The sequence below is a fragment of the Sminthopsis crassicaudata genome, chromosome 4 (assembly GCF_048593235.1).
Source record: "Sminthopsis crassicaudata isolate SCR6 chromosome 4, ASM4859323v1, whole genome shotgun sequence".
NCBI classification, from domain to species: domain Eukaryota; kingdom Metazoa; phylum Chordata; class Mammalia; order Dasyuromorphia; family Dasyuridae; genus Sminthopsis; species Sminthopsis crassicaudata.
In genome coordinates, this window is record NC_133620.1 from 14,019,661 (window position 1) to 14,043,504 (window position 23,844).

The 23,844-nt window shown below is 37.8% G+C and overlaps 1 protein-coding gene across 1 annotated transcript in view; it reads right to left on the reverse strand.

Moving 5' to 3' along the window:
* PATJ (PATJ crumbs cell polarity complex component) overlaps window positions 1–23,844 on the reverse strand; it is a 335,316-nt gene that overhangs the window by 81,909 nt on the left and 229,563 nt on the right. The window contains 1 exon segment of the mRNA XM_074265778.1: window positions 17,671–17,762. Within this exon segment, the coding sequence (XP_074121879.1) occupies window positions 17,671–17,762 (92 nt within the window).

Sequence of the window (23,844 nt, forward strand, 5' to 3'; positions counted from 1 at the left end):
TAAAGACCAAGAGGAATTCAAGATGGCAAGGTTCAAGGGAAAGTATATTTTTCATTCTTACAACTCTTGATATGCTCTGAGATAATTAGTAAAGGACTGCTTTCCACCTTTTTAATTCTTAAAAAGTTAAAGTGTGCATTTAAAAAAAAAAAAAAAAGCTTCAGGGGCTTCCTAAAGACTACCACACTCAAATTTTAAAAATGTTTCCCCTTTTCAAAGTAGCCTAAGCAGCACAAGCTTGGAAACTCACTGTCTCCAAACCCAGAGTCTGGCTTTGGGGATCATTTAATAAAATGTCATTAAATTATAAGAAACAGAGCTGACATGTTGGAATCCAATTGGGATGCCAAGTAGACCAGGGAATGGAAAAATCACATTCTAGACTTCACCTTCCAAGATGATTGCTACTAAATGTTGGCAAATGGACCTGACACATTGTTTGCTGTTAGAATTAAATGTTTATGTTTCCCTAAAGAACTTCAAGAAAGGCAGGGAAAGGAAAACCTGAAACTTGTCACAGACTTTAGAAAGTCATGCTAGAAAAAAGCATTTTGGGAAAATACAATTTCATTTGAACCAGATGCTTAGTATGCTGAGGGCTTTCTTTGTTCTCTTTGTCCCTCTCCTTTTTCCATCCCTCTTTCTCTCAGCCTGTTTCTTTTCCTCTCCTGTCCCCTCTCCTTCCCTTCTGTTCTCTTCCCTTCCCTCCTCTCCTCTCCCATATTCTCCTTTTTTTTTCCTCTCTCACACCCTTCTTTCCCCTGCCCTCCTTTCCCTTCCTCTTTTTTCCCTCCCCACCTTTCCTCTCTCCTCTCCCTCTACCTCTCTCTCTCCTTCTGTCTCATACTTTTGGAATCCATATACTGAGGGGATTTTTCATCTCTGAAACCTGGAATAATCTGCTAAGTAGCAAAATATGCTGAATCTGAATGAAAAGTTCAATGACAGTGTCACCGTGAACTTTTTACATGCTTTTTCCCAGCTACGGAAATTGGTAACGAGGCCACTGGGAGCACCTTTGCATCTGGGCCTGCATTTTGGGAAGGTGGCCCAGGGGCAATTTGAAAATAATTAGAGCTGTCAGTAGTGTGGCGGAAAAGATGCTTAGACTGTTTTTTTGGATGAGGAAAAAACAAAACCACAGAACATAAGTAAGTTTTTGCTAAAGGTCTAAGGGCCCAGATGTTTTTTAATTCTCCTTGTGGTGTCCCCCTCCTCAGCTCACCATATTTCTTCCTCTTCATTTCCTTTTGGTTTGTATTAACTACCTCCCTTCCTTCTGCACTTTATCCTGCTTTCTACCTGGCTACCCTTCATGTCACCTAAAGGCATAATTAGCTTTTCCCAGTAGCTACCACAGGTTTTGCCCAAAGCTAGAAGCAGTAACAACATTAGTAGCAGTCAACCTTATTCACTTTTAGATTTAAAAAGCTCTTGACATATATTAACTTATTTCACAGAAACCCTAGGTGATATTTTTATTGCCCCCCTTTTTTTGGAAAAAGAAATTGGGGTTCAGAGAGGTTAATTGTCAAAAAGTAAGTGTTCTCTCAAGTTATACTGTCTGCCACATAACTCTTACACACAATATTTTAATTCTCACCTTCATGCCTGACTTGCTGTCCTTTCTTAGAATCTCTGACTTCCTTCAAGACTCAGCATTACTTTATGTAGGAGAACTTCTTTGGATCCACCAGCCATTATTACTACCTTCCTGGCTAAGAAGACCTTACTTCGACTCTATAGACATCATGCATAAATTTACTGAACTATATGTTGTATCTCTTATTAGACTGTAAGCATATCAAGGGCAGTAAATGTTTCCTCTTGTTATTTCTTTCTGCATTGTTAGCACAATGCTTGGCATATGTTTAGTGCTAAATTAATGCTTACTTATTGCTTGTTGGAACATATTATAGATCTACTCAATCTGTATACATATTGTTTCCCCATAATGGAAATCTCTCTTTGAGAGATTTTTCCATTTTTTCATGTCAACCCAAGGAAATAAGACAATATTTAGTTAGGAGAATACATAATAAGAACAGCTGAATAACTGCTTATAGATCAAATGAAAAAAGTACACCACCAAAGCATATTCTGAATAAATACTTGAATAGAAAATTTAAGGGAAAAGCCCAGGTCTGGAATAGTGAAGTTAAAGATGTGGAAAATAATTGCCTCTTTCTTATTACCTGCAATGATATAAAACTATAATGTCAGTGTCAGAGTTTGACCAGTCTGGAAGCGCTTTAAAAACCAGGAAGAGAACCTCTGCAAATTCTCCTAATGAGAGGCGATTATTTCTGAATAATAAAGTTGGAGTTAGATGTAAACTCAAAGTCATCTGTTTTATCTCTTACCCTACATTTTGAGGAAAGTATAATAAGTAATAATACTAGTATAGATAGGTAGGATATTATGAGCCACTGAGACATTAAATGATTTAACTAAGATCTCATACCCACAATAAAACAAAACAAAACAAAACAAAACTGGACTTAATGACTTCATTAATGTAGGCAAATATGTTTAACCTAAAGTTTGAAGTTGTTTAAAAAAAAAATTGGATAGCTGCAATTTAAGAAATTATTTTTCTTTATCTTATATATTATATTTTATATATACTTCAAAATATTACTTTGAAAAGTTTTATAGACTTCAAGAGACTGCCAAAAGGTCCCAAAATATGAAAAAAAATTACAGCCCCTAAATGTCAAAGCCAAAGTCCAGAGCTTCTAAAATACAAGATGTTTCCAGCAGCTAGAAAGAAATCTGACAACTAAGAAACCATTACCAGGAATATGCAAGACATGAGAATCTCTAAAATACATGAGAGAAGATCTTGGAATACAATATTATAAAATATGGCTGATATCCAAGAATAACTTCCCCTGTGAAGCTAAATGTAATATTACTGAGAGAAAATGGAATTTTAATAGGTCTATTTTCTTGGAAAGAGCAGGTTTTAGTAGGAACTTTGAAATACAAACATAAGAGTACAAACAAATCAAAAAAAAAAAAAAAAAAGGTAAAATTATTGGAGTAAGTGGAAGGGGCTATTTAATGACACAGTGCTAAAGTTCTTTTGAAAGAAGAAAAAACAAATGCCCTTTTAGAAGACTAATAGCTCCAAAGGATATTAAGGGAGTTTAATAAAAATAAAACATGGGGGAGGGGTAGACAAGTTCTGTCTTAAGAGTTTTAAAAGGAATACAAGAAAAGAGGGTCAAATGAATATACTTCTGTAAAAGGCAGGAAGAAAGTAACATGCTATTTGTCATATTTGGAGGTTGTGAGAAATCAGAAGAAAGGTTAGGAAAAGGACCTTAATGTTATCTGAAATGGGCAAAGGAAAGCTGAAACCCATACAGGCCCACCCCACCCCACCCACATTCACACAACTACCAACCCCCACACATATAAGAGTTTGAAGTAGAGAAATACATCAAACTAAAAAGAGAAACAGGTTGGGACAAGAGGATAATGAGATAACAGGGAAGAAATAAGAGTAAGCAAAATAAACTTTCTAATCTTGAACAGGAAAATTACAATGAAAATAAAAATTACTGAAAACTAAGGGAGGTGCTCATCATTTAAGGAATGGCTAAGTAAACTGAAATATATATATACATGTAATAGATACAAACAAATGATCAAAAACTAATTCCATGGAACTTTGAGAAGAACAAATGCAGAATGAAATAATAAATATTTGAGGGAAAAAACCAGAATGAAGTGGATATTCAGTTTCATAATTCAGAGCCAGAAGAATAATTAATGCAAGGAATGCAACATAATTTTGAAAGAACAGAGATAAAAGACATGTCTACCTATCTCTCCAAAAGACCCAAGAAGAAATATATTAACTATTTTCTTATGGAAAAATAGTAGTTACTTAGAGTAATGAAAATCATTATTGGGTGTATTTGTATTGCTTGGTTATTAACTATATTAATTTTTAGCAATTGTTTGTTTTCTTCCTATAAACATAGGAAGAGATTATATGTAGGTAAGGGTTAGCAATAGTGATAATCCCCCTCAAAATTAATTGAAATATATATATTTTAACGTATATAGAAGTAAAATAAAGAAAGTTCAGAAGGATCAACAGACAAGGACAGGTGTTTTTGGAGGGTTTTGTACATTTTTATTTATACATGCAAAGACAGTTTTCAACATTCAACTGCAAAAATTTATGTTCCAAATTTTTATTTCCCCCTCACCTAGACAGCAAGCAATCCAATACAGGTTAAACATATTCAATTCTTCTAAACATATTTGGTTGAGGGCATTTCTTTAGAAAAAGAATGTATTAAAGTTATTATATAAATATTTGATTGTCTATAATATTCCTTGGAGTTTTTTCCTGGGACAATGTTCTTAAAAAAAAAAAAAAAAAGAATGTGGAAAAAAGATATAAATATTTGAGGGAAAAAACCCAGAATGAAGTGGATATTCAGTTTCATAATTCTGTTTTGTGTCCTTGTATATGTAGAAATGCATTTTTGTATGTAAAGTTTTGAATTTTTAAAAACTAAATTTGAAAAATAAAAGTAAGAATACTCAATGGACCTGGGTATGTATCCTAACCCAGACACATGACACCTGTTTGTTAGGCAAACTTTGGGCAAGTCATATGAAACTCTCTAGTCCTCAGTTTAGTCATCTGTTAAAAAATGAGAGGGCTGAATGAGAAAACTAATATCTTTTTTTACATTAACTACATGATTCTATGACTATAATCATTATAAAAGGAAAAAACCAAAAACAAAACCCTTCCATTTCAAGTGATAGGTATCCTGATTAAATATCTTAGAAATTTTGCGTAAAATGTAGTTTTACTTAAAACTCTACCTTGCTAAGACATGTCTTAGCTGGGCCAGCCCTTCTTGCTCCGAAATGCAATGACAATAGGATGTGTACACAGTTTGATTTCATTCTACCTCATTCTGTTTGGCTGATTCTACATCTGGTGAGGTACTGGACTCTGAAAGAGTAGCTTTATTAATTTAGTTTTTTTTTATTAATTTAATATGAAAAAAGCATTCATTTATAAAAAGCTAAATAAGATAGATCATTGTATAAGAAACCATAAATTTGGTCGAACCTAAAATAATGGTAAAAACTATTTTTAAGAGCTAAATTTAACATGATTAACAAAATTGTTCTGTTTACAGATGTCCCTTCCACAATTTGCCTTTTTCCTTCTCCTATGCATGGTTTTTGAGGTTTTAAATAATAGTATTCTTTTTTAAAGTCTGAAAATGTATGCCTTATTTTTCATCTTAAGTCTATCACTTCTGGAAAGTGACCTGTATGTGTAAAAATGTTTGTAGCAGCCCTTTTCATAGTGGCTAGAAACTGGAAATTTACTGGATGCCCATCAATTGGAGAATGACTGAATAAGTTGTGGTATATGAATGCATGGAATATTATTGTTCTGTAAGAAATGACCAGCAGGATGATTTCAGAAAGGCCTGGAGAGACTTACATGATCTGAAGCTGAGTGAAATGAGCAGAATCAGGAGATCATTACACACTCCAACAATAATACTGTATGAGGATCAATTCTGATGGACATGGCCCTCTTCAACAATGAGTGGATCCAAATCAGTTCCAATTGATCAGTAATGGACAGAACCAGCTACATCCAGAGAAAGAGCTATGGGAAATGAGTGTGGACCACAGCATAGCAATTACATTCTTTCTGTTATTGTTTGTTGCATTTTTTATTTTCTTCCCAGATTTTTTTTTACCTTTCTAAATCTGATCTTTCTTGTGCAAGAAGTGTGTAAATATGTATACATATATATGTATATATATATATATATGTATATATATATATATATATTGTATTTAACATTTACTTTAACATATTTAATATGTATAGGACTGCCTGCCATCTAGGGGAGGGTGGAGAGAAGGAGAGGAAAAGTTGGAACATAAAGTTTTGCAAGGGTCAATGTTGAAAAATTACTCATGTATATGTTTTGTCAATAAAAAGCTATAATAATAATAATGATATCTTAAGTCTTCCAAAGTTGTGTGTGTGTGTGTGTGTGTGTGTGTGTGTGTGTGTGTGTGTATTTTTCTAATAGTATTCTTTTCCCTTCCTGCTTCTTCTATCCTGACACGTGGATTTGGCTCTTTCAGTATCAGTCATTGACACTGCTCAATTTTGCCCCAGCATCCCGTTATCTGGAAAGAAGTTTCTGCATTCTAAAGAAGGTAATTGACCTATTTGGCTGTATCTCTCAACATCCCATATTGCGACCTTAAAATGGCACCACAGGATTAATAACAAGAAAAGCCTTTCATAGAACCATTTGAAAAGACTTCCACAATCGGTAAATATATTAAATCTCTCATGTCCTCCCCCTTATCCTCATGTAGGACTTAGAGCAAGTTTCTCTAAGAATCTATCAGTGATTTTAATAAATTGGAACTGACCGCTGGCTTCAGCTGGGAGGGCTGTGATAAGGTAATTAGAGACAGCCATTAGGCTACAAGGCAGCGAGTGTTTTTAATTAACTGCTCTTCTGTCTACAATGGTGCAGATTTCTGCAATATCACGTCCTTGCTCCCCCTTTTTTTAAACAGTTGTTTTTGTTCACATCCTAATTAGCCTGTAATCCACAATGGGTCTGTGAGTCATTAGTGCAAATTAGCAAGGTGCTGCTGAGTGTACCTAGCTTACACAGTCCCTTTCTGTCTCCTTTTCACATCATTAGAGCCTGGGCCAGCCACCCCACATCTCCCCCTTCGTGGCGCCCTGGACATATGGACTGTAATATTCCAAAGTGTTTCTTTCCGGCCCATCCAGATGTGCTCTGCCTAACAGGTCCCCCGGACATACATCACATGCAGGAGCACCGGGTTTTCTGATGGCCCGAGTGAGCTAATGGGAGGATGTTCACGCCTGCCCTGGTCCCCGGGCAGGGGGAAAGGCTGGATTAGTGCAATGAAGAATGAGCTGCTCTACTTGGCAGGGCAAGGATCCAAAGAGATTAATGGTCTTCCCCGCAGCTCCTGTATTAACGTCCCCCGCTATCCAAAATTAACTGTCATGTACAACAGCTCAGTCTCCATTACTTAATTACATGTGGAGAGTGTTTGCGGGGGTGAAACCTCCCGGGCCCGAAGAAGGCCATACGAAATGCAGACCTGGAACAAGATTTAATACTGGCTGTCAGGCTCTGCTGAGGATGCGCTCGGACGGAGGGGGGGAGGGAACGTGGGCCACAGCGCTCTATCGATTGCACACATTGTTCCCTCTCGTTTTTGTAATTAAAATTACAGGAGAGCCCAGCATGTGCGGGTTATTGATTCCAAGGTGCTGGGGACCTGCCTTGGTGGGAATCGGGGGTCACGTCCAGGCGTGTTCGGCCAGCAAAAGCCAGTGAAATACCCGGTACCCATGTCCTGCTGCCCGCTGGCTCTTGTTCTTTCAGCGGAGGGAGAAAGGAAGACAAAGAATCCTCCTCATGGAGTTCTCCGCAGCCGGCCTTCCCCACCCTCCACATTCTAGGGAGACTGGCCTCTCACACAAACTCAGCTCTGGCTCTCTCCTCAATCAATGGGCCACTCAACAAAGGTGGATTAAATGCCTACTAAGTGCTGGATCTCGTGTTAGGACTGGTCTGCCAACAGCAAAAGCTCCACGTTCTTCAGGTAGTCCTGTCCCATTAAGGATAATCTCAGGCTTGTATATAAAGTGATTTTACATAAATCATGATTTATGTAAATAATCATCATATAAATATATATTAAATCATATTATAATTATATAAATATTATTTTCCCGACAGAATCCTTCAGAGCAAGAACTGTTTCCTTTTTGTCTCTATTCCCAGACTTTTAATAACTGCTTCCAGTTTGATTGATTCATTAATTCATCAGGATCTGAAATCTACCCTGAGGAAACTCCCTCCACTAACATTAGATTATGACTGGTTTCTGTTAAGTTGGAGATAGTCCTTATAGAGTTGGTTAAGACCTTTCTATTTAAAAAAAAATTAAGAAAAAAAAAGCTTTCCATTCCCTGCTTTCTTACTCACACAACCTCCACCGTGGTGCAAAGCCACACATCTCACATCTGAACTATTGTCACAATTTCTGAATGCGTTCTGTCTCACTACTCCATTCTCTTCTCTCCCTAAAAGTGAAGGTCACATCTCTTTTCATTAAATGACAGTGGCAACCTATTACCTCCAGTGTCTAATATTAAGTCTTCTGGCCAAGCTTTAATCTGACCCTGTTAATCTCATGAGTGTTTTTATTTTCCTCCTCTGTATACATCCACCTTCTTGTTCTTCCCCACATACAACATTTCATATTTAATCTTTTCCCTTATTCACTTAAATGCCATCCTTTCCTAGATTCTTTTTTAAGATTCACCTTCAATCCCCCATCATCTCCAATTTTTCTTGTTTTTCTATTGATTGATGCTACTTAGTTTTGATTTGATCCTCCTCCAAACCCTATAAGATTGGTGCTCCAATATTCCCATTGTACAGATGATACAAATTGTGATTAGAGTTGGAGCCGGACAGGACCTGAGTGACGCAGATATCCAACAACTCATTTTTTACAAATGAGGAAACAATCACGGAAAGTTTAAGTGACTCATCTACAGCCAAATGGTGAATAGTTTTCATTATCCACTATACTTCCTAGCTGCCTCAGCCTAACTTTAAATTGTCAAAAAGTAAATACAGAAAACCTGAGACAGTTGAATACTTAAGTATTTGAAATATGTGATTTCACTTAAAAAAGAAAAATTAAAGATTTGCTTGCTCTGCTCTGCTTGTGAATCCTTAGCTTATTTCCAAGGTGTTGTTAATGGGACAGTGCCCCATTTCTCAAAGCTAATTGAGCAATTAAATGACTACAAATCAAACAATCATCAGCTCAAAAGGTTGGAGGACCTTACCTATGGCAAGTGTTCAAACTTAATTAATAATGATAACTGGCCATAATCATGCTTCAAGGTTTGCAAATCCCTTTGTATCCATTATTCCACTTGAAGGCCTAACAGCCCTGTGAGACAGGGATTACAGGTAATAAACCTTCCATATTCAAAATGAAGTAGCAAAAACACAAACTTGGAACAATTTCCACAGCCAATAAACATCAAGCGTGGGATTTCAGCCACATCTTTCAGACCCCAAGTGCTCCCACTTGAGATCGCTTTTCTTTACACCATCTTGGTCAGAGGCTGAATACCCAGATGTCATCCATGGATTGATGTAGTCATGATCCACAGGACTCAGCAGTTAGCCATGGCACTTTAAGGGAAGTGTCATTTTAGAATCCATTGAAAGAGCTAGAGAAATTGGGCAAAGACCTTTCATAACCTACATGTATTCATTTGGAAATATTGTGCTCACTTCTGGGTATCTTGGCTTAAGAAGCACTTAGATATAGAGAGGAAAGAAGCTAGCATATCAAAGGACCATGAGTCCATATCAAATCAGGTTCAGCTGAAGGAATTGAGAATGCTTTACTTGGACATGTGAAAATGAGCATGCATGAGCATGATAGTATTCTTTCAGTAACTGAAGGGCTTTGGGATATTTTTTGGGGTGGGGGGAACACCAAGGCCAAGTTCCTCATCTACAATATGGGGCAGACAAGACTTATAGCATCTTCCTCGCAGGACCAGTGGGATAATGTATGTAAAGCATTTTATAAACTTTAAGAAGTTCTGTATCTGTTATTTAAGAATGAATTCCAGGTCTCTCTTGAGCATCTGAGAAATGTAAAGATGTCAGCAAGGGAAAGGCCCACCTGGAGAAGAAGAACAGTCAACTCTTGTGAAATCTCACCTTATTTTCTTCCCAGCATAAGACACCCATATTATCCAGGAACATTTGCTCCTGTTATTCATGATGGAGATTTCAGTATTTTTGTTTGTTTGTTTTTGTTTTAAATGAATCATACCATCTACTGGGAATTACAATGCAGGCTCAGAAAGAATTGCATTTGGAACCTAGGGAGAATTCTAATTAGCTGGAAACAAACTGGGTTGGTTTGTGCACGGGTGTAGAGCTGGTAGTAATTAAGTTAATATATGGGAAAATAGCAAGCAGGGTGATGGGATGGAAAGAGCACCTGACTTCTCAATAGGATCTGAGTGCTAGCCCCACAATGCCCATTCTAAAATTATCTCACCACACTATTTTCCAGATCAGTAGTTTTCACAAGGAGATAATTCAATTTTATTCTATTTTGTTTTAGTCTTTTGACTTTGTTTTATTGTTTCCTGATGTCTCATGGAGATATTTGCTTCCACTTGACCAATCCTAAATTTTAATGAGTTATTTTCTTCAGGGTTTTTTTTTTTTTGTACTTTTAAAAAACATTTTGTCAATTCTGCATTTTAAAGAGATATTTTTTGAGTATTTTTTTCTCTTTTACCAATGTTCCCTAATCTCTAAACTCCCATTTTCCATGAGAAGCATTTTGCAATTCCTTTTCATGCTAATTAATGCCTTCCAACTATTGCTTATCTAAATATATATATATATATATATATATATATATATATATATATATATATATATATATATATATATATATATATATATATATATATGCTGCATGTAGGCTGTTTAGACAAAGTGGTTTTCATGTTGTCTTCCTCATTCAATCTTAAGCTCCTCAAGGACAGGATCTATCTTTTCTTTCTAGGAGATTCATAAATGTAGATTGACCACTTGACCAACTCACAATCTTCACAGCCATGAAGTATAGGAAGCAATATTTTAACTCAGGTCTTCAAGAGTCTGAGCCCTGTACTTAATCCACTATAGCATCTTGCTACCTTCTAGACCACACAAGAAGATGTCACGTAAAAGTGCCAGTCAGTATAGGGCTAACCTTGGAAAGCCTTGAGCATGAATTCTATTTCAGACATTTACATGCTCTATGAACCTGAATAAGTCCTTGACCTTCTATCTGCCTCAATTTCTTCATCAAAAATGAAGATGATACTAATGGATCCCAGAGCTCTTTCCATATCCACTACCACCACCGCCGCCGCCATTACCATGACCACCATTACGACTACAGCTACAAACTGTAGTAACTACTACTACCTCTCACTGCATTCCAACTTATGTTTGGACAAGTCTAAATGTGGGCAAATTTTTTATGATGTGGCTCCTGTTTTTGTCTTCTAGAGCTAAACATAAAAAACCAAATCTCTCCTCTATATAATGGCCTTTTGAATACTACCAAACACCTCCAAATGCAGCACTCCTTATTCCACAAAATACATGTTAGTTTATATGTTCTTCATGAGCATTTTTCCAAAAACTTATGTCCAGATTCACAGGCATCTTTATTTTTGACTCAATTTCACTGGAAAGTAACACTTTCTCACCTAGAAAGATTTAAATTTCACAAAACCCTTTACATGCATGTTTTTATCCTTTCAATAGCTAATATAGCTCCCTTACTGATATCCATGCTGTATGCTACAACAGAAGATGAATGCCTGGAGGAAAGGGGCTCTTTCCCTTTTTGGGGGGTAGGGAAATGCATGGTTTGTATCCCATGTGTCTGGCACATGGCATCTTAAGAAATGTTTATGGAATGGTCATGCATTGAATTGGGCAGAGCCATACATCTTACCCAGGATCTGTGTACTTTGGGGGATTATACAAATTCTGTGCATACTAAAATATTTTGGCTTTGCTTTCTCAGTTTCAACTTATGCTAATTCATGTTACTCATCCCAGTCAACTAAGAATATGATTCTGGGGCATCTGTTCTTAGCTATTAAAATGATCAAAGCTCATAAAACATTAAAAAGTCCAGAAAGGAGACTCATGGCACTAAACAGAATCTTAGCAGACCCTCCAATTGGTCCAGGATGTGCCCTTTTCAAGTTATATAAAACAGAAGCCAGTCAAGGAGGTAGACTGCCCAATCTGTTTTCAGCAATATCCAGGAATGGTTCCCACAGCATTCCTTATTTGCCTATATACCTTGCTAAGAGATAGAAATCTCTTACAAGTCCAAATGCTACTAGATGGACCCTGAGTTCACTTTTGTCCTGGGATTTTGGAGTCCTTTGATTTTTCTGAAGCTTGGGTTGGCCACCTTCTGAGAACAAGTGGATCTTTGAGTCCTAAAGAAGAAATTCTGCTCCCAGGAAACTATCTTATGACTTTGATATGACACATCAGACATGTAGAGAACATTTATTTCCTTTTTTTAATAAAGCTTTCCCCCCCCAAACATATGCATAGATAATTTTTCAACACTGATCCTTGCATAGCCTTGTATTTTCCCCTCCTTCCCCCCACCTTCTGCCCTAGATACCAAGCAGTCCATTATAGAACATTTATTTCCTTAGTGAATTATTTCTTTATAAATATAAAAAGTCCTACTTCCAAAAAGCTACAGAAGTGTAAATAGCCAGAGTTCAAAATAACAGAATATTTTAGAAGTTATAAAAACTCTCTGAGATAGAAAAAAGAAAGTAATGAGTCACTGGAACTCATGGAATCAAAGACTATTTTGATTTGGAAGGATCCTTAGGGATCACTAAGCCTAACTTTTTCATTTACTATGGGAGAAAACTGAAGTCCAATGGGATAGAAGTGATAATTAATTTTGTATGACATGTTCCACTGGAAAAACTGTAATAAAAGCTCTTTTTTAAGTTGTGGCTATTTGGGGGAAAATGTAAAGTGCTGCATAGATGGATATTCTCTACTGTAATGATTATCGGTAAAAATAAAATAAAATAAAATAAAATAAGGAACAAAAAACAAGTATCTACTAAACATGTTCTATGTACCCAATCTGATGCAAGGGATTAGTTATACAAAGAAAAAGAAAGACAGTCATTGCCTCCAAAGAGCTTTTACTCTAATGGGGGACACAAGACAAGATAGCCAACACAGGGAGTCGTGGTGTCCAAAATAAGGATTACTGGAAAAAGAGAGCAGAAAATTGACAATTTTTTTCTTTTGAGGCAATGATAAAATTAATTTTTTTTCTGTTACTAGAGAAAGAGGTAGAAAAGGAACAAGGTGCAAGGTAGTGAGGAAAAGAGAAAAGACTCAGGGAGGACAGAGCCTAGTGGCTTAGGTCCTCCCAGCGATGGTCTGAGTTTAGAAGATAAAGACATAGCTGCAATAGAATAGCATAATAATGAAAAACATTTATTATGTGTCAGAGGCTGCACTAAGTCCTGGAGATATAAAGGCAGGTAAAAAGAAAAACAAAAACCAGTTACCAAATCCCCTCCCTCGAAGGATAAGGAAAATTGCACATAGTTAACCTGTATCAGATGGCTTGCTGTCTTGGAGAGGGGGAAGGTAAAGGAGCAACAAGACAAAATTGGAACACAAATCTTACAAAAATGAATGTTGAAAACTATTTTTACATGTTTTTAAAAAATAAAATCCTATTTGCGGGTAAAGGCTTAGAAGGAGAGCAGGAAACTAATTATGTGTGTGTGTGGTGGTGGGGGGGGAATTTACAACAAATTTCTCTGACAAAAGTCTCATTTTTCAAAAATATAGAGAGCTGATTTATTTATATCTGGTCTTTTTTTTTTTTTTCCCTGAGGCTGGGGTTAAGTGACTTGCCCAGGGTCACACAGCTAGGAACTGTTAAGTGTCTGAGATCACATTTGAACTCAGGTCCTTCTGAATTCAAGGCTGGTGCTCTATCCACTGCGCCACCTAGCTGCCCCAAGCTGAGTTATTTATAAAAAAATAGAAGTTATCCCCCAATTGATAAATGGTCAAAGGATATGATCAGGCAATTTTCAGAAGAAATAAAAATTATCTTAAAAAAAATTTAATCAATATTAAATTAATTAAATTTAAATTAAATTAATTAAAGAAATTAAAGAAAATGCAAATAAAAAAAATCTTTTGAAAATGTGTGTCACCTCACATCTACCAGATCATCTAATACAATAGAAAAGGATAATGACAAAAGTTAGAGGGGATGTATGAAGGTGAGAATACCAACAAAGGAATGGTGAAGTTGTAAACTGATCCAACCATTCTGGAGAACAATTTGGAACTAGACCCAAAGGGTTATAAAACTCTGCATAACTACCACTCGACCCAGCAATACCACTGCAAGGTCTGTAGCCCAAGTAGATCAAAGAAAAAAAATGGGACCTCTGGGTAACAAAATATTTGAAGCAGTCCTTTTTGTCATGACAAAGAATTGGAAATTGATGGAGTACCATTCAATTGAGTAATGAATGTACAAATTGTGGTGCATATTTGTAACAGAATAGTACAATGTTATACAAAATGATGAGCAGGATGATTTGAGAAAAACCTGGGAAGACTTCCATGAACTGATGCAAAGTGAAATGAGCAGAACCAGGAGAACATTGTACACAGTACAAAGCAACAATGTTTGGTGATTAATGGTGAAGGACTTAACTATTCTCTGAAATACAATGATTCAAAATGATCCCAAAGGACTTAGGATGAAAAATGTAACTGATATATCTGATTCAGATGAAAAGAGTAATAGTTATTTTTAAATTTCATTTTTCTTGGGGTTTTTATTGGGGGAGAGATGGAGGGATTCTGTGTTGCCTTTAACAGAGTGAGACCCAGTTGGGTGGGATCACAGAATGAAGAAGGAAATACTTTGTGGATCAGTTGGGACCAGCTTATGTTGAGTTCGAAAGCTAAAGTGAAGATCTTTACTTTAGGGGAGAAGCAAGAGGAAACTGTGAGAGCTAGTTAGTTATGGCAGTCACATAATACTGTGCTTAAAAGGAAAATCACTTTAGCAACAATGACATAGAACGAAGTAAGGTGGTGAAGAAACTTAAGAGCATTGACCTAATCTGAGTGAAAAATGATGAAGTCTGAATTAAACTGGTGGTTTTGGCTGTGGAAACAAGGTGATGGATGTGAGTGATGTCCTGAAAATAGAAATGGCTAGATTTGGCACTTGATTTTTTATGTGGAGAGAAGCCATAATAACAAACATAAGAGATGTTGGAGGCTGGTGATAATTTAAACAGAATTGGAGAGGTTTTGAATATTGGGAAGTAGGAGGGAAATGAGTTCAATTTTTAAAATATTGAATTTCAGATTTCTCTAATACATGCAGTTTTTTGAGAAGAGTTACATGGACATTGATTTATTTATTAGCCTCCATATGTAAAAAAATTTTTTTTCACATTTGTTTTTTTAAAAAGTTTGGAGTTTCAAATGATCTCCCTTCTTCCTCTCCCCACTGCCCATATTGAGAAGGAAAGCAATTTGATAAAATTTATACATATTCAGTCATGCAATACATCTTTCCACATTAGTCATGTTTTTAGGTACTTGTTATTTCCCCCATTAGAATGTAACCACATTGAGACTAGGGATCATTTGATTTTTTGCACATATTGCTGCCTTCTCACCACATACAGAGAATGGCACACAATACAGATTACATCCAAAGTCCTTTCTAGTCTAATAAGTTTCCCAAAAAATAGAGGCAGCATTTATGGCCATTCCTCTATGTAAAGTGATGTGCAAATATAAAAAGGCTGGTCCTTTTCAAGGTTCTTGATCCAACCCAGCCAGATTACTGGTACCTGCAAGAACACATCCTCCATTGCAATATTGCTTTTGAGTTTAGTGCTGCACTTGACATCAACTCAAGATATCCAACTAAGACACTATTTAATTGCAAATAATAATAACTATTATTGCTTTAAGATTTAGAAAGTACTGTTCAACTGTTATCTCATGACAATTCTGGGTGTTATTATTATTATTATTATTATTTTTTGAGGCTGGGGTTAAATGACTTGCCCAGGGTCACACAGCTAGGAAGTGTTAAGTGTCTGAGACCACATTTGAACTCAGGTCCTCCTGAATTCAAGGCTGGTGCTCTATCCACTGGGCCACCTAGCTGCCCCTGGGTATTATTATTAACTCCATTTTATGGATCAGGAAACTGAGGCTGACAATTTGCAAAGCAGGATTTGAACTCAGGTTGTCCCAACTAATTCAGAACTCTTACCCATTGACATTCTGAGCTAACAAATTAGTAACAAATATTTTAAATAACAAGTCAATTATTAATAGTAATAACCACAGCTCCTAATTATATAGCATTTTAAAGATCAAATATATTAATACTATACTCACATATGCTCTTGGTAAGACACGCCTTATTATCTCAACAGTACATATAGAGGATGAGTATTGAAGAAGAGAATTATCTTCCTTAGACTGATTAAATATAAAAGCTGAGACTCAAGGGCAAGTTATTTGTGGTTGAAGATAAGCGGTCGAGTTTCCCACAGAATTAGCAGCAATTTCCCACAATAGAAGCAGCAGGGATAAATGGAAGCTTTTTTTGTTGTATAATAGTTTTTAGTCATGTTTGATTCTCTTTGACCCACGTAGGGTTTCCTTAGCAGAGATATTGGAGTGGTTTGCCATTTACTTCTCCAGCTCATTTTATAGATAAAGAAACTGAGGGAAAAGGGTTAAGTGACTTGCACAGGATCACTCAGTTAGTAAATGTCTGAGTTTGGATTTGAACTTGGGAAGATTCATCTTCCTGACACCAGGTCTGGCACTCTATCTAGCTGCCCCCCTAAAAATGAAAGCTGTTGTAAAATGGTCTGTCTCAGAGCACAATGGCTCCCATTCATTGGAAAAAACAAACAAACAAACAAACAAACAAAAAATCTTGAAACAACAAGGGAGGTCTACTTGTTCCTAATTGCTATACAAGCATGAGTTAATCCAAATGGCCCCTAAGGTACCTCCCAATTCTACAATTACACAACCAGAAGATGCTATGGTTCTTGATCTCAAAGAACCTCCATTCTATCTGGGGAGAAAAGTCAGCGATATCACAAATATACAGATGAATTAAAAATATTACCCTAACTTCTGATTTACTTTTATGGATAAGCATGGAAAAATAAAATAAAATTTGGAGTCAAGAGAACTGGATTGAATAGCAGCTCTGCCCATGAACAGTCAGTCCACCCTCATTAGTTCCTCTAAATGAGGGAGGTTAGATTCTAAGACACTTAAGACACTAAGACACTCAAGGCTGTTCTCCTCTTGCCCTAACTCTATGATCTGGTCATCAAGGAGCTTGGAAGAAGGAAGAATGGAGCACAGATAAATTATGTGCTCCAAAACACCAATTCTGACCAATTTGGGTGATTTCTCCCCAAACAGATCATTGACTAGAGTAATTAACACAAAGCTAAAAGGAGTTTTCTTGGTTCTCCTTTGTCTTGCCCCCATTGTCTGGATAAGGAAGGATTTGTCCATAGAAGGACAATAGGAAGAATGAGGAGGAGGAGAAAGGATATGAGACCTTAGAGGGAAATATTAAAGCCTTATGCAGATCAGCATTAATAGTGACTCATTTTTCAATTGCACTAAAGGTTTATGAGGCATCTCATTTTCAAGGACACAGGGATGGGTTTTTTCCATTTTGCCCCATAAGAAAACAAAAGATGATGTGACTTGCATCTAGGTGTCCTTCATACAAAGTCCTGTACTTTTCACTCAACCAGCACTGCCAACAAATAGACAAAATGGGCTCCAATCTGAGTAGACCAGCCAGATAAGTACATCAATAATGAAGGCTTCCCAAAAGAAATCTGAGGAAGTTCAGGGAAATAAAAAATCTTTGGCTTACCTTATGAAAACCAACTTGACCTTGGTTGGGGCTGTCTTGATAATGGCAGATGCATTTTGATGGCTTCTTCCATACAATATCTGATTGTTTATCTGTTTGGGGGTTAAACAAAGGCATGTAAAAATACAAATTTGTTATCTGTTTAGGGGAATAAATAAGAATATATAAAAAATCAAATCCAATAGGATTTCTTCAATCCTTCGAAATATACCCAAACAGCCAGGAATGTAGTCACTTAATTTGAAAGGGATCATATAGAAAAAGTTCAAATCATGTGAACACCATCAGGTGACTTTTTATAGTATTTATTCATTCATTCATTCATTCATTTATTTATTTATTTATTGTTTTTTATGGTATTTAATTAACTTTTGTGATGCTACATTCCAATAATCTCCTCTAAGTTCTATTCAGATTGTAGGTCTTAAAATCAATATAGTGACCCTTACACATCAAATTCTAAAAAAAGTTTTTGCAGCAAAGCAAAATGTAACTGAAGTAGACATGAGGAAATGAACATCCTTTTGTTTTATATAATAGAAGGATGGCCTTGGAGACAAGAACATCTAAGTTTAAATATTTCCTCTGACACATACTATTACTATGACTCTGGGTAAGTGATATAACCATTGAATGATAAAGGCCGTTTCTGAACTAAAAATAAATTGCAGATGTCCATCAATAGCGGGAATTTCCATACTGGAAATTCCATACAAAGATGAAAGCAGAGAGATCTAGACTTGCCGCCGCTCCTGAAGAAATGGTAAAATAAAACAGAACTAATGCTGTTCACTATTCTTGGTCAAGAATTCTTATTGGCAATGATTCCCTGTTTACATAATCCAGGTTTTCAGTGAAGATATTAAGTCAATTAGTAGCTCCAGGAAAGTCATGAACTACAAAATTAATTTAAAAAAAAAAATCAATAGTATTTCTACATAATAATGAAACACAATAAGAAATGATAGAAAAAAAAATCCAATGAATAACTACAAAATACTTAAACTATCTGGGGATCAACCTCCAAAAACAAACAATTTTTTTTTTTATATATTCAGTTATAAAACATTCCTTAAAAAAATAAAGAACAATTTAAATAATAGCTAAAGGAATATCCAATGCTTGTAGATGGGTCTAATCAATGTAATAAAAAATTATACTACTAAAATTAATGTATAATTAATTATTATATAAGTGTTCTATATAACAAATATATAACTAAAATAATAATTATAAAAATGCTATAAACTTTGAAAAAATAGTAAATGAATTATCAGGGGAAATGATAAAAAACAATAGGAATGAAGGAAGAATAGGACTTCTAGATCTCAAACTATATAATCAAGTAGCAATCATCAAAGCAACCTAGTATTGATTGAAGAATACAGAAACAGATCAATGCAATAGACCAGACAAGAGAGATTCAGAATCAGTAGCTTAGTGATTGTTGAAGTGGAATATCTCCCTATTTCATAAAAACTTTTGGAAATACTGAAAAGCAGTCTAGCAGTGTGAGGCAAGACTTGAACCCAGATTGTTGAAGCCATCTCAATTACATCATGGGTTTGATACTAAATGTGTGATCTTGCTTTTCCCCATAAAAGAGGGACCATTCCATCAACACTATGGGGATAAGAACAGGGACTCTTGCATTGCACTCTGGGAACTTTGTGGGTTTTGATAGCTTTATTTCAATACAATTGGTTTCCTTTGTAATTGTCTGTATTTTATTTAATGTATTTCACATTATGATTCCGAGAAGAGATCCGTGGCTTCAACAGGATGCCAAAGGAGTCTAGAATTTAGGAAAGGTGAAAAAATCCTGTGTTAGATTAACCTGGAGGAGAGAGAGGGAGAGATGGATTCTTCTCAAATTTGTGTTCCGTCTTTCCATCTGACTTTCTAAGTTGTCTTCTGTTGGGCAGAGGTCTTGGAGCAGGGAAAGCGCTGAGCTCCTGGCCGTCTCCTCTTTCACTTGAGTTTCAGGGTGAGTAGATAAACATGAGAAATAGGTGTTCTTCTCCAAAAAAAAATCCCACATTTCATGTCAGACAATGAAGCTGAGTACACTTCAGCAGCTCATTATTTTTAATTTACATAACAGTCAATTTAAAGTTATATGCTGGAAACCTCTGCTTTTTAACACTCAGAGGAGCCGGCAACAGAAAGGAAAGCTGCCTGCTTCTACTGGATGGATTTTCCATTGCCAACTACTCTGCTGTTTATTGGGAAAGCAGCTGCCGTCAGCAAATCTGCCAGGGCCAATGGAGTAATCACAGAGTTCGGAGTGGGATGAAGAGCGATCGGGGCATGAAATGGAGGCAATCATGTGACAAAAATGGGAAACCTCAATCAAGCAAAACAAACTGAGCCAGAGAACAAGAGCCGGGCACCAGCATGGAAACCATCCCGTTTGGCCAGACCAGGCCCTCTCTCCGAGTGCTGGGGAGATCTGGGAATCAGCTCCAGTTTTAGCTCCTACAGATTCGAACAGGGGTGACATGGGGGAAAGCCTCCATTTTCGAGTGTTCTGAGTCAACAGCCCAATCGGACTATGAAACACATTTCCCACAAGGCCCCAAGAGGCATGATTGATGGATAGAGAGAGAGGTGGAATTCAAAGCAAAGAGAAAAGGGAAGAGGAAATGGGAGTGGGGATGCATAGGGAGGTCGTTGGTCATGGAGCTGACGAAAAAAACCAAAATGCTCATCTGATGTGCCGGCTGGTAGCCCCACTGCAAGGGGAGCTAAGCTAGCAGAAGGGAGGACACTAAGCAGCACACAGACTGGGAAACATGGAAGTTTCGAGGGTCCCGAGATGTGCGTATGTACACATGTTCAGGAAGTTCCCATTTTGTTTACACAACCTGTCAAATGAGCACAGTGAGAACTCCCTCTTCCCCAAGCGTCCACCTTCCAGACAGACTCTCCACTGGCCAACATCCTGGAGCAAGCTTCCTCCTCTGATGTGCCCTCCCCCCATCTAAGCTCCTCATCCAGGTCCTGGCAGCAGACCCCTGGGCATTCTCCCTCCTTTCCCAGACAGGGTGGCCCTGGCTCAGAGTCCACACCAATCTCTGCTTTTATTTTGGGCACCATAATGCTTGAGTAATCCATTACCCCCCCCCCAAAGTTCTGGCCTTTGGATCATCAAATCCCTGGTTTTCTACTTCCACCATAGTGGAGAGAGTGTTGAACATGGAGGCAGACCCTCATATCAGACCCTAGTAGTGTAACTCAGGACAAATCATTAACCACTTTGTCTGCCTCAGTCTTCTCATCTGCAAAATAGGGCTCAGAAAGACTTCCCTCAGGGTTGTGGTTAGGATTAGGTAAGACAATAAATGTAAAGAATCTGGAAGGTCTTCATTAGAATCAGTTATTATTTTCTGTATAATTACATTTCTAAGCTTTGAAGTTGTACTCTTCAACCGTCCTATGCTCCCACCTTGTTCAGGCTCATCCTTTCCCTCCCCCAAACCCTCCTGGGCCATCACAGAGGGTCACAGATCTACATGTGGAACAGACTCATCGACTGTTTAGTCCAACATTTGTTTTACAGACAAGGAGACTGAGGCAAAGTGGCTTCCCCAAAGCCACACTGACAACTGAGCGTGAGAGCAAGGCTTGGACTCAAGTCCTATCCTTCTGTCTATGTCCTTCTTCCTGTCCCTTCTGTCTAACTCCAGCCTCACTTTTCTCCCTCAAATTCTAGAGCACAATCTCCATTACAAACATTGTCCTCCAGCCTTGATGGAGTGCTGGGCATGGAGCCAGGAAGCCCCATCTTCCAGAATTCAATCCTGGTACCAGACACTCTTCCCGTTGTCACGGCCAACTCCTCTTCTTGCACCATCTACCTATGTATGCCCTTCCGCATCCTCAATAACTTGGCCTATTCCCCAAATCTTTGTTTTTTCCCCAAACTTCAATCACTTTTTATTCACCAGGTTTCTCTCAGTTACCCAAAAAACATGTCAAGTTGTCCCCATCCTCAAAGATCAATTCAGTCGAACCTGACGCCATCCCTGTAAACTCGAGTCTAATATTTTTCTTCATGTTCTCACCCAAATGCTGGGATCTCTGTATTTGTAGCTTCTATTTCCTCAACCACATCTAGAGCGGAAGAGACATGTTAATAATGCTTGTGGCCTTGGAGGTAGGACTGCACCCAGTGCCAACTGATGCAGAATGGCTGATACATCTCAGCTACTTTGAACACTGGAGAACACTCCGCCTCATGCCTTTCTCTCCTGTCTTGGGGAACCGCTCTCTTTCTCCCATCTATTCTAGAGCTCCAGCTGCCTTTGCATGATCATTCTCCATCTGTCGCCAACCAACAGGGCTCTCATCAGATCTCATGGTTTCAATTATCAGCTCCATTAAAATAATCCCCAAATCTACCCACCCAGCGCTCATCGTTCAGTCTGGTATCACCAACTGCCTATTGAAAATCTCCATTTTTATGTCTTATACACAGATCCCATTTATCCTGCCTGAAATGGAGTCAATTAAGTTACTGGAATACTCACTGCTCTGAGATTATGCATTACAAATATTACCTGGATCTTTGAGTTGGGCAAGTTCATGGACAGAATGAAGCCCCAACTCTCCCCCTTTCTTTTTTCAGACCTCAGTTTATATTGATGTCAGTGACTGAACCAATAAACATTTTTCCCCTGAGGCAATTGGGTCAAGTGACTTGCTCAGGGTCACACAGCAAGAAAGTGTTAAGTGTCTGAAGCTAGATTTGAACTCAGTTCCTCCTGATTTCAGGGCTGGTGCTCTATCCACTGCGCCATCTAAATGCCCTACCAATACGCCTTGCCAGACATCTGGCCCAAGCCTTGGAGTTAAAAAATGAAGGTAAGAGACAGTCTCTGTTCTCCAGGAGCACAAAAGAGAATGGGGTAGACAGCATACAAACCATGGCATAGAAACAAACTACCTAAAGGATCAAGTAAAAATAAGTGACAGAAGAAGAGTTCTGGAATGAAGAGGGACAGGGAAAGGCTTCCTAGAGAGGGCACAGACTTGAAAGATGCCAGGGGGAAGCAGGAAGTAGACATGAAGAGGGAAAGTCATCCATGCATGGCTGATAGCTGGGAAAAAGGCCCAGAAAAAGGAGCTAAAAAGTCTTCTGGGGGAACACGAAGGAGGCCGGTGTAACTGGAGCACAGACTAAGTGGTGAGGCGTGAAAGATATCAGAAAACTGCAAAGATGTGCAGGAGGGCTCAAAGCAAGTTTGAACATCAAACAGTGGATTTGATGCTTGATCCTGGTGGGTGTCAAGACCCAGTGAGATGATGGGTCAGGCTTGTGTTTGTGAAGATCACGTTGATAGGGGTAGCACAGGATAGGCTGCCCGGGGAGCAAGGAGTGGAAGGAAGCCAAGGCAGCGGACTATGGCAATCGGGGTGACAAAATCCTGCCCCACTTAGTGGCAGGGTCAGAGGGAAGAAGGGTCTGTCTGGTAGAAATGTTCTGAAGGTAAATAGAGAGGTCCTGGCAACAGAGCGCTTCTGGGGAAGGAGGATAAGACTTTGAAACTGAGGCCAATATTACAAGCATAGGAAACGGGGAAGGGGGTATTTGTTGACAGGAACTAGGATGCTTGGAAAAGAGAGAGGTTGGGGGAGAGATCAGGAAGACAATGTTGGATATGATGAGTGCAGGACAAGAAGATCATAGCCAGCTTAATATAGCTCTGAAGCTGTTGGAGATCTACTGGACGCCAAAAGGGAACACAAGGCTGGATAAGTAGATATGACAATCTGTGGCACAGAAGTGATAATTAATGTCGCCTCTCCAAGAAAGCGTCTGTGAATGTTCTCACTCCTCAAATTACACTGTCCCTTCTTATCGGGGTACTCGTATAACCCCAACAGAATAGCAGGTCTTTGGGAGCAGGAACTGCTTTGCTTTTGTTTTTGTATCCCCACTGATCATCATGGAGCCTGACACCGCAGAGGAAGCTAATACATATTTGATGGATTAATGTAAACCAGAGGGCATTCTGGGAAATTCTTTATAAAAAACTTGAGAAATGAAGAGGAAATAAATCCCATTTCTCAGAAGGTTTAGTTAGATGAAGGAGCATCTGGAAGACTATAAGAATGTGCCCATTGATAAGGAAGTAGAAAGGATTTAGCTATCATTCATAGAGGTGATGG